The sequence below is a fragment of the Triticum urartu genome, chromosome 7A, assembly GCF_056163025.1.
Source record: "Triticum urartu cultivar PI428250 chromosome 7A, HENAU_Tu73, whole genome shotgun sequence".
Taxonomy (NCBI): domain Eukaryota; kingdom Viridiplantae; phylum Streptophyta; class Magnoliopsida; order Poales; family Poaceae; genus Triticum; species Triticum urartu.
Genome location: NC_141879.1, coordinates 151,292,575 through 151,302,910, shown reverse-complemented (window position 1 = coordinate 151,302,910; position 10,336 = coordinate 151,292,575). Strand labels below are relative to the sequence as shown.

Here is a 10,336-nt window from a genome sequence, read left to right as displayed (position 1 = left end):
GGCATGAATGCCCAGCTTTTTACAGAAAGCTTAAAGCAATACAGATCAAGGACGAGATAAGATAGAAAGGCTTAAGACAATCAGAGTAGTTCATCAGGCCAAACTCGAGACAATCAACAAAGTTCATGACCAATTTCACCACCAAATTAGTCCAGCACGCCAAACTTAAGGAGATCAACATGGCTTCATGACCAATTTCAGCACCAAATCAGTTCATCATATGCCAAATTTGAGGAAATCAACAGAATTTCATGACCAATTTCACCACCAAAGCAAGTTCATCATATGCCCAACTAGAGGAAACTAACAGAGTTCGCGACCAAGTTCATCACCAGACCACTGCCTACTCGATGTAAGACGATCAACGAAGCAAAACAAGGAAGAAAAGACACCAAACATGACCACATCAACAAGGCGTCTCTCACACTCTCGCGCCGGCCATCCTCCATGAGCACTACTCGACCTTGACGTGGAAGACGTCCGTGCGCTCCTCCTCCTTGACCTTGAGCAGGGTGACCCAGAGCACGCCATTCTTCATCTCGGCCTTGATCTTGCCCATCTTGTACGCGTCAGCAGCGGGCACCTCGATGCGGCGGTTGTACCTCGGCACCGCGGAGTCGTCGTCGTCGCCGTCCCAGGGCTGCTTCTCGCCCTCGCCCTTGATCACCAGGATGTTCTTGTCCGCGCGCACCTCCACGTGCTCCTTGGTCAGCCCCGGCATCGGCACCTTGAGGTACACCGCGTCGTCGTCCTCCTTGGCCACCCAGCGTCCGAGCCGCGACGCCCCAGCTCCAGCAGTGGAGGAGAGGCCGCCGGTCTGAGATGCGACGTCCTCCATCAGAAACAGCAGACGGGCCATGCTGGTCGGCGCGCCGAGCGGGTCGATCACGTCTGCAGAATCAGCACCAAGGACGGCAAAAGCAGATCAGAAGGCTGATTTGACTCACGGTGTTGAGACTTCAGCACGAACGCAAAGAAACGGCGCGCCACGGGTAGGGAACGGAAGCATACCCTGCGAGAAGAAGCTGGGGGTGACGAGGTCGCGGGCGCTGTAGTCGTCGTCGTCGTCGTCGTAGCGGCTGACCTCCTTGGCCTTGGTGTTGTACGGGCGGCGGGCGGCGGTGACGGCGGGGGAGTCGACCGAGCGAAAGGCCACGGGAGCACCGGACTTGAGGAGGCTGGCCGGCGCGGCACCCTCGCCCTTGCAAACGACGGCGGAGGCCATGGTCTCTCTCTCTCTCTCTTCTTTCCCCCTCTCTCTCTCTTCTTCTGTGATTTTGGATTCTTGTGGCTGAGCGAGACGGGGTGCGAAATGGAGGTGGCTTTGTAAAGGAAGAGCGGGAGGGATTTCTTGGGGGAGGGGATGGGAAACTGGTTTAGAAGGTTCTGGACAGATCGGTTGGGCTCTCGAGCCTTCCACAGCTTTGCGATTCGTGCTGCTTGATATACGATTAGGGCGACATGGGTGCAGGGCCGGCCCTTGATCGAGACGCGGCCCTTGATCTGTGAGTCTTCCCTCCTTGCCATTGTGGCTTGAGGTTCGACTAGGCGAGTTGTGTTGTTGTAGTCGTGGTGTGTGTACTGTGTGACGAAAGGCGTTGTATCAGCCGCTTGGCTCCTCTTCTATGCTATTGATGCACCTCTCCATGGCTTTGTAAAGGAAGAGCGGGAGGGATTTCTTGCGGGAGGGGATGGGAAACTGGTTTAGAAGGTTCTGGACAGATCGGTTGGGCTATCGAGCCTTCCAGAAAGATCTGGAGGCCACAGCTTTGCGATTCGTGCTGCTTGATATACGATTAGGGCGACATGGGTGATGCTAACTTTTGATCTGCTCAGCTACGTCGAGCACGACTGATTTGCTTTTCAAAGTTGGACTACTTTTGCAAAGAATTCGTACCGTTTGGTGGACTCAGATGGAAACAATAGACAGCTCAATTGCTTATGCTAATACAGTGTCAACCTAATAACACTGTTTGATTTGCTAAACTCTGCATGTTCAGCTTATACAAGGCACCTAAATAACCATACGAAAATAATAAATATGAAGTAATCGTACTATAAAACCGTGTTGAGGCTACACAATCCACCTTTGTATAATGACTCACAAAATCCAAGGTTATCCTCTCTTTTTTGAAAATAATATCGGGAACGTCTGATTTGTAACAAATCCAAATCCAGCAAACATTCTACCATGCCACCTGAGAACACCTGATCACATGCACGGATCTTAGCACAAGAAGCCCTGCCACATCAAATTTGAAACTCGTAAGCAGGACATAAAAGTTGCACGAACGCTCCTAACCAAGCAAAGACACCCACCGGAGACCTGTGATTGAATCCCAAATCCTCCTTTTATTTTATTTTTTTACTTTTACAAGGGGGAGAAAATATGCACACACAAAATTGGTACATGGCAGTTTAAAAAAAATGAATTGGCAGATTTATATATTAGAAAAGCTAACTTGCCACGTGGCAAATTTGAATACCTTTTCGTAATGCTTCAGATGTCAATTTTGTTTTGTACACATGGAAAAACTTAGAAAAAAATTCTCATGGTCCCATGACAAATTCATAACATTTTGTACTTCCAAACATAGCAATTTTAGTCTATTTTTTTGTAATGCTACACCATGGCAAAGCTTTGAGAATTTTTATCGATTATTTTCATGGCAATTTTGGAATTTGATTTTCTATTTTCGCACATGCCAGTTTTATTACTAAGAGGATAGCGATTTTATTATTTTAGAGCATGGAAATTTTATTGTTGAGAGCATGGCAATAGTATTTATTTTTTGGATCATGACAACTTCCTATGTGTGATTTCTACGTGTTTTTGAAAATGAAAATATAAGGCATGGAAAGTTCACTGCGTATGTCTTTCTTTTAATTAATATGCAAATTTGCCATGCAGAATGTTCTCTGTCTGCAATTTGGACCACAGATTTTTGTTATTGTTTCTTTTTATAATTTACTATGGCCTTTTTGCCATGTACCTATTTTTCTGGTATGCTACCATGGCATTTTTTTGGTTGCACTTTGTAAATTATGTTGACTATACCTTTTTCTATATAAGAACATATTTCAATTTTGGTTGATGGCAATTTTTCTAAAATTATCAAATATTTGGCACAACCCTTCTTTCTGCACCATAATTATCTAGCCAACTTGGGGGTCTCATGGAAACACCTGTATATAGCTACTAAATAGTTTGCTTGATCATCCTCGTCCCAGCGAACGAATTGTTCGCTCGTGAGTGCCTTCCGTTTTGACGTCCACCAGATATTGTGGTACCTTTTTTAAGAAAACACGTAGTATGTCTACCTTCGACGCCCTGGCTCACATGGCCTCTGGTTCGACCAGCCCGGTGTCGGTTCTACAACCTTTTCACGTGAACAGCAGGTGGTCTCGGGTCTAGGCCTCTCAGATTCACGTAGCTCCTCCCGCTCATCCTTAGAAGGTGTTGCGTCACCTAGGGCGTCGAGCGCTACGACACTAGCAGGAGGCTGGCTCGGTGGGGAGACGTTCATCCGCTTCCTCCCAGGAGCGCCGGGAAAGTTACACCGGAACTTTTTGGCCTCTACTTCAAGTGCTTTCGGGAGGGGCATAACGAGTTGGATTGCACCTTTTATCCTTGTGCATCCGTTGCGGCATCGTCGGCCATGATTCGTCCCAACGCAAGAGATCTAGGAGCCTGGTTCCTGAGGGGGAGATCCGTTGGGCAGCGTTAGCCAAGATGTCTAGCGGTGCTCCGGCCTCACTGTCGATCAAGCTCATGGGCAGGGTTATGTTGGAGCCTAGGCAGGAGGCACCGGTGGCGCTGTCTTCCCCAGTTGCGCCCAAGATCCCTCCCATGCGGACATGGCAATCTTCACTGACAGGCCGGAGTGAGACCAATATCCTCCACCAGTCACCAGTGATGGATTGGACATGGAGCATGGACTTCGGCTCACGGTGTGGTTTATGTGTATGGTGCAAGGCCACCGGTCTCATGCTCCAAGGCAGGCGAGGCGATTTTTGTGTGGCTGAACATCCCTAGGAATCAGTTCTCGGTTCATTGTTTCCACCAGGAGGATTTATTGATGGTGTTAGCCTCCCGGACCTCCACAATGAGGCCATTGGGGCAAACCCTATTGAGCATGCGGGGTTCAAGCTTTTCATCAAACCATTGTTCCATCAAGCCCAAGCCACGTCCAACCTCACGCGCGTTCATGCAGAGGCGGAGACAGGGGGTGTAACGCCCTCGATGCGGCTATATCTCCCACGTGTCAAAGCACGACTTAGTGGCATAACCGCATTGAAAGCAATGTCGCAAGTGAGGTAATCTTCACAACATCCCATGTAAATAAATAAAGGGGAAAGGATAGATAGTTGGCTTACACTCGCCACGTCACACAAATACATAAATAAGTCATTACATTCATCCAATACACTCAGGGTCCGACTACGGAACCAAAATAAAGATCAACCCCCAAATGCGACAAAGTCCCCGATCGCCCCAACTGGGCACCACTACTGATCATCTAGGAAAGACACGTAGTAACGACGAGAGTCTTCATCAAACTCCCACTTGAGCTCGGTCATATCATCTGGAGCGGTATCATCGGTCCTTGCATCTGGTTTGGAAGTAATCTGTGAGTCACGGGGACTCAGCAATCTCACTCCCTCGTGATCAAGACTATTTAAGCTTATAGGTAAGGTAAAGGTATGATGTGGAGCTGCAGCAAGCGACTAGCATATATGGTGGCTAACATACGCAAAAGAGAGCGAGAAGAGAAGGCAAAGACACGGTCGAACAACTATGATCAAGAAGTGACCCTAGAACAACCTACGTCAAGCATTACTCCAACACCGTGTTCACTTCCCGGACTCCGCCGAGAAGAGACCATCACGGTTACACACGCGGTTGATGCATTTTAATTAAGTTAAGTTTCAGGTTATCTAGAACCGGACATTAACAAATTCCCATCTGCCCATAACCGCGGGCACGGCTTTCGAAAGTTCAAATCCCTGCAGGGGAGTCCCAACTTAGCCCATGACAAGCTCTCACGGTCAACGAAGGATATTCCTTCTCCCAAGACAATCCGATCAGACTCGGCATCTCCGTTATAAGACATCCTCGACAATGGTAAAACAAGTCCAGTAACACCGCCCGAATGTGCCGACAAATCCCGATAGGAGCTGCACATATCTCGTTCTCAGGGCACACTCAGATGAGACATCCTACGAGTAAAACCAACCCTCAAGTTGCCCCGAGGTGGCCCCGCAGTCTACTCGGTCGGACCAACACTCATAGGAGCACTGGCCCAGGGAGGTTTAATAAAGATGACCCTCGGGCTCCGGAAACCCAAGGGAAAAAGAGGCTAGGTGGCGAATGGTAAAACCAAGGTTGGGCATTGCTGGAGGAGTTTTATTCAAGGCGAACTGTCAAGGGGTTCCCATTATAACCCAACCGTGTAAGGAACGCAAAATCCGGGAACATAACACCGATATGACGGAAACTAGGGCGGCAAGAATGGAACAAAACACCAGGCATAAGGCCGAGCCTTCCACCATTTACCAACTATATAGGTGCATTAGGATAAACAAGATAATATTATGATATCCCAACAATAAACATGTTCCAACAAAGAACGATCTCCAATCTTCACCTGCAACTAGCAACGCTATAAGAGGGGCTGAGCAAAGCGGTAACATAGCCAAACAACGGTTTGCTAGGACATGGTGGGTTAGAGGTTTGACATGGAAATATGGGAGGCATGATAAGCAAGTGGTAGGTATCGTAGCATAGGCATAGCAAAACAGCGAGCATCTAGCAAGCAAAGATAGAAGTGATTTCGAGGGTATGGTCATCTTGCCTGCAAAGTTCTCAGAGTTGCCTTGATCCTCGTAAGCGAACTCAACGGGCTCCTTGTTCACGTACTCGTCTCCCGGGTCTACCCAAGCAAGAACAACCAGCAAAAGGAACACAATCAACCACGTGCAATGCTCAAGCAACATGATGCAAACATGGTATGATATGCGGGATGCGATATGTGATGCATATGCATGATTTGGAAAGGAATAATTGAACCTGGCCTCAACTTGGAAATCCAAGAGTGCCACTGGAAAGAGGAGTTGATTTCGGTTGAAATTGATATAAAGATCACCGGAATCGGATGCACGGTTTGTAAATGGCAAGCAAAACAAATATGGCACCGGTCTGCGATAAACAGCAAGTAGCCATCTAAATGCATCAAGATAAATATGCTACAGCACCCAAACATAGCAACAAAATACATGGCAGGGATCCACTCATGATGCTTGACAAAATATGAACACTGAGCTACGGCTAATTCACTCATTAACAGGTTCAAACAAGCATGGCAAAAGTGCAAAATATAACAGGTTTCAGATTTGTGAAAATAACAGCATGTCAGGAATGTTTAGAGCATGATAACTACATGCTACAGGAACATATCATGGCAAAGCAAGGCATGGAATGAATCTACTCAAAGCATATAACAAAAGTCCCTTAGTGACCATGAGCCAAAAGGGATCATAAAATACAATTCCAAGCATGTGAACATAGCAAAAACATAAACAGATTCAGACTTGGTGAAAAACTGGAGCATGGCAAAACAGTTAACAAGTAGGCTTGTTTACGAGCTCGATGCACTCACTACGAGGCATTGCATGACAAACTAAGCATACACCCAGCAAATAGACATGACATAGAAGCTAAACATGGCAAGAACAACAACATAGCATGCACGGATCAACAACAACAAGCTTGGCAAAATTGCAAAACATGTTAACAATCTACCAGAAACATTTTATAGCAAAAGTAGAGCTCGATTGACTCAAGCTAGGGTGGTTCATAATTGCAAACAAAGACATGGATGGATAGAGCACGACATTATCTACAAAACATCCTTACTGATCATGCTCAAAAGAGGCACGGATCACTAGGAAAACAACATGAACATATGGCATAAAAATAAGGACAGGGCAAGGACTTAGTGAAATTCTAAGTCCCTGAAATCAGCATCATTGAGTAAGCTACTTTGCATGCTTATGCTAGTCACCACAAAGATCCCAAAAATACATGGCATACACCCCTGTAAAGATAACATGGCATTCTACAAAACACATGTAGAGCTCAGGATCATATCATGCACACATTAATCATGGCAAAAATGACAAAATGCCATTTGCTGAAACAGATCTGAAACTATCATCACATAGCCCTCTTCCAACAGCATTTCGGGCATCAGGATGAGCTCAAATGAAAATGATGCAATGAGATGAAATGATGTACTCGTCGAGACGAACATTTTGATATGCTACACGCACGAATCAGAGCCACGGTGATGAAGTTATGATGCGATGAAGATGTGCAAAAATTACGGGGATTAGGTCAAAATTAGGTCAACCCTCAGATCTGGATCGGCCGGTGCACGCAATCCGAGGTTCAACGCCGAAGTCGCAGGATCTTGCGGCTCCAGGCGCCGGTGAGGACGGAGAGGAAGGCGCGGCGTCGCGGGGTCGGCTCCGGGCGCGGTCGCCGACGAGGATCGAGGCGGCAGCTTCGCCGGCTTCGTCGGACGGCGGGGTGCGGGCTGCCGGTGCGAGGCGGAGGTGGCCGGCGAGGGCGCAGCTGGACGGCGGCGATGGCGGGCGGCGGTGCCGGGCGGAGGCGCGCCGGCGCGGGAGAGGAGACGGGGCGGTGCGGCTCCCAGGCGGCGCGGGCGCGCCGAACGGGCTCGGGGGCTCACGGTGGGCCGAGCGGGCCGGCGTGGCTGCGGGTGGCGGTGCGCCACATGGCGTCGCCTGATTGGCGCGATGGCGGCGGCGGCGACTAGCCGGACATGACGGTCGGCGAGGTTTGTGTCTGGCGCGCGAGGAGAGGGAGGGATCTAGGGTTTGCCCAAAAATTTCGGGAGTGGCCTTTATATAGGGGTAGAGGGAGCTAGAGAACTCCAAATGAGGTGTGGTTTGCGGCCATGCGATCGTGATCGAACGATCTAGATGATAGAAGAGGTTTAGATGGGTTTTGGGCTACTTTGGAGGGGTGTTGGGCTGCAACACACACGAAGCCTTTTCGGTCCCTCGGTTAACCGTTGGAGTATCAAACGAAGTCCAAATGGTACGAAACTTGACAGGCGGTCTGCCGGTAGTAAACCAAGGCCGCCTGGCAAGTCTTGGTCCAATCCGGAAATGTTTAACACCCACACACGAAAAGAGGTAGAACGGAGGTGATCCTCACATTCCCAGGTGGCTTCACGGTCGGAATGATGTGACCACTTGACTTTGAGGAATTTGATAGACTTGTTGCGAGTCTTGCGCTCAGTTTCTTCAAGGATAGCAATGGGGTGCTCACGATAAGACAGGTCTTCTTGGAGATCAATGTCTTCAAAGTTGATGGTGCGGTCAGGGGTCTTGAAGCACTTGCGGAGTTGAGACACGTGAAACACGTCGTGCACGTTTGCAAAGTTGGAGGGAAGCTCAAGTTGATAGACAAGATCGCCTCTCTTGCTGACGATCTTGAAAGGACCCACGTATCTAGGGGAAAGCTTCCCTTTGATACCGAAGCGACGAGTACCTTTCATTGGAGAGACGCGGAGGTAAACATGGTCTCCGATCTCGAAAGCCAAGTCACGATGCTTGCTATCATAGTAACTCTTCTGGCGCGATTGTGCGGCTTTGAGATTATCACGAATGACTTTGCACATCTCTTCTGCTCTCTGTTATCAAGTCATTACCAAGAAGTTGGCGTTCACCAGTCTCTGACCAGTGAAGAGGAGTATGGCACTTCCTTCCATAGAGAATTTCAAATGGGGCCTTGCCCGAACTCGCTTGGAAGCTGTTGTTGTAGGAGAACTCGGCATATGGAAGACAATCTTCCCACTTCATACCGAAAGACATGACGCAAGCCCTGAGCATATCTTCAAGAATCTGATTAGCTCGCTCGACTTGGCCACTAGTTTGAGGACGAAAAGCTGTGCTGAAACGGATGTTGGTGCCCATGGCCTTCTGAAAAAAATCCCAAAACTTGGAGGTGAAGATGCTGCCACAATCTGAAGATATCAACTACGGAATGCCACGTAGAGAGACAATCCGGGAGGTATATAGCTCTGCCAATTGAGCTGCTGTGATAGACTCTTTGAAAGGAAGGAAATGAGCCACTTTAGTGAGTTTGTCGATGACAATGAAGATAGCATCATTGCCATGCTTGGACTTTGGAAATCCATTCACGAAGTTCATCTCAATATGTTCAAACTTCCATTCTGTAATGGCAAGAGGTTGGAGGAGACCAGCTGGCCGTTGGTGTTCTGCTTTAACTCTTCTGTAGACATCACATTCATTCACGAACTGAGCAATCTCGCGCTTCATTCAAGTCCACCAATACGGCTGCTTGAGGTCCTGGTACATCTTTGTACTTCCAGGGTGGATAGAGAGGAGTGAATTGTGAGCCTCGTTCATAATGAATTTACGAAGGTCACCTTTAGGCACAACAATGCGATCCTCGAAGAATAGAGTATCCTTGTCATCAAGACGATATCACTTGTACTTGGGTTGACTCTTGGCAATCCCAATCTTCACCTTCTTCACCATAGCATCAAGAAGTTGAGCCTCGCGAATCTAGTCTTCCAAGGTAGGAGAGACTTGGAGGTTGGCGAGGAAACCTTGAGGAACAACTTGCAGATTGAGTTTGCGGAAAGCTTCACAAAGCTCGGGTTGGTAAGGCTTGATAATCAAACTGTTGCAGTAAGCCTTCCTGCTCAATGCGTCAGCAATTACATTGGCCTTGCCTGGAGTATATTCAATACTCGGATTATACTCTTGAATCATTTTGACCCAACGAATCTGCCTGAGGTTGAGATTAGGCTGAGTGAAGATGTACTTGAGACTCTTATGATCAGTGAAGATGTCCACTTTTCTTCCCAATAAGAGATGTCTCCAAGTTAAAAGAGCATGCACAACTGCCACCAACTCGAGGTCATGAGTGGGGTAGTTCTTTTCATTGGGCTTCAACTGGCGAGAGGTATAGGTCACAACTTTCTTCTCTTGCATCAACACTGCACCACGACCTTGAAGGGAAGCATCACAGAAGACCTCAAACGGTTTGGATTCATTAGGAGGAGTTAGAACTGGAGCAGTGATTAACTTCTCTTTCAGGGTGTTGAAAGCGATGTCACATTCAGGAGACCAAACGTACTTGACGTGCTTCTGGAGAAGGTTGGAAAGAGGCTTCGCGATCTTTGAAAAGTTCTCAACAAACCTTTGACAATAGCTTGCGAGACCAAGGAAGCTGCGGAGTTGCTTCACATTCTGAGGTGGTTCCCAATTCACAATT

At 48.0% G+C, this 10,336-nt stretch overlaps 1 protein-coding gene across 1 annotated transcript; it reads right to left on the bottom strand.

Moving 5' to 3' along the window:
* Positions 1–228: 228 nt before the first annotated feature.
* LOC125522836 (26.2 kDa heat shock protein, mitochondrial-like) lies at positions 229–1,291 on the bottom strand. The gene is made up of 2 exons (XM_048687874.2): positions 1,012–1,291; positions 229–891 (listed from the first exon to the last, which is right to left on the bottom strand). The coding sequence occupies exons 1-2, from the start codon at positions 1,223–1,225 to the stop codon at positions 455–457; spliced, it is 651 nt and encodes a 216-aa protein (XP_048543831.1). The 5' UTR covers positions 1,226–1,291; the 3' UTR covers positions 229–454.
* Positions 1,292–10,336: the final 9,045 nt, after the last annotated feature.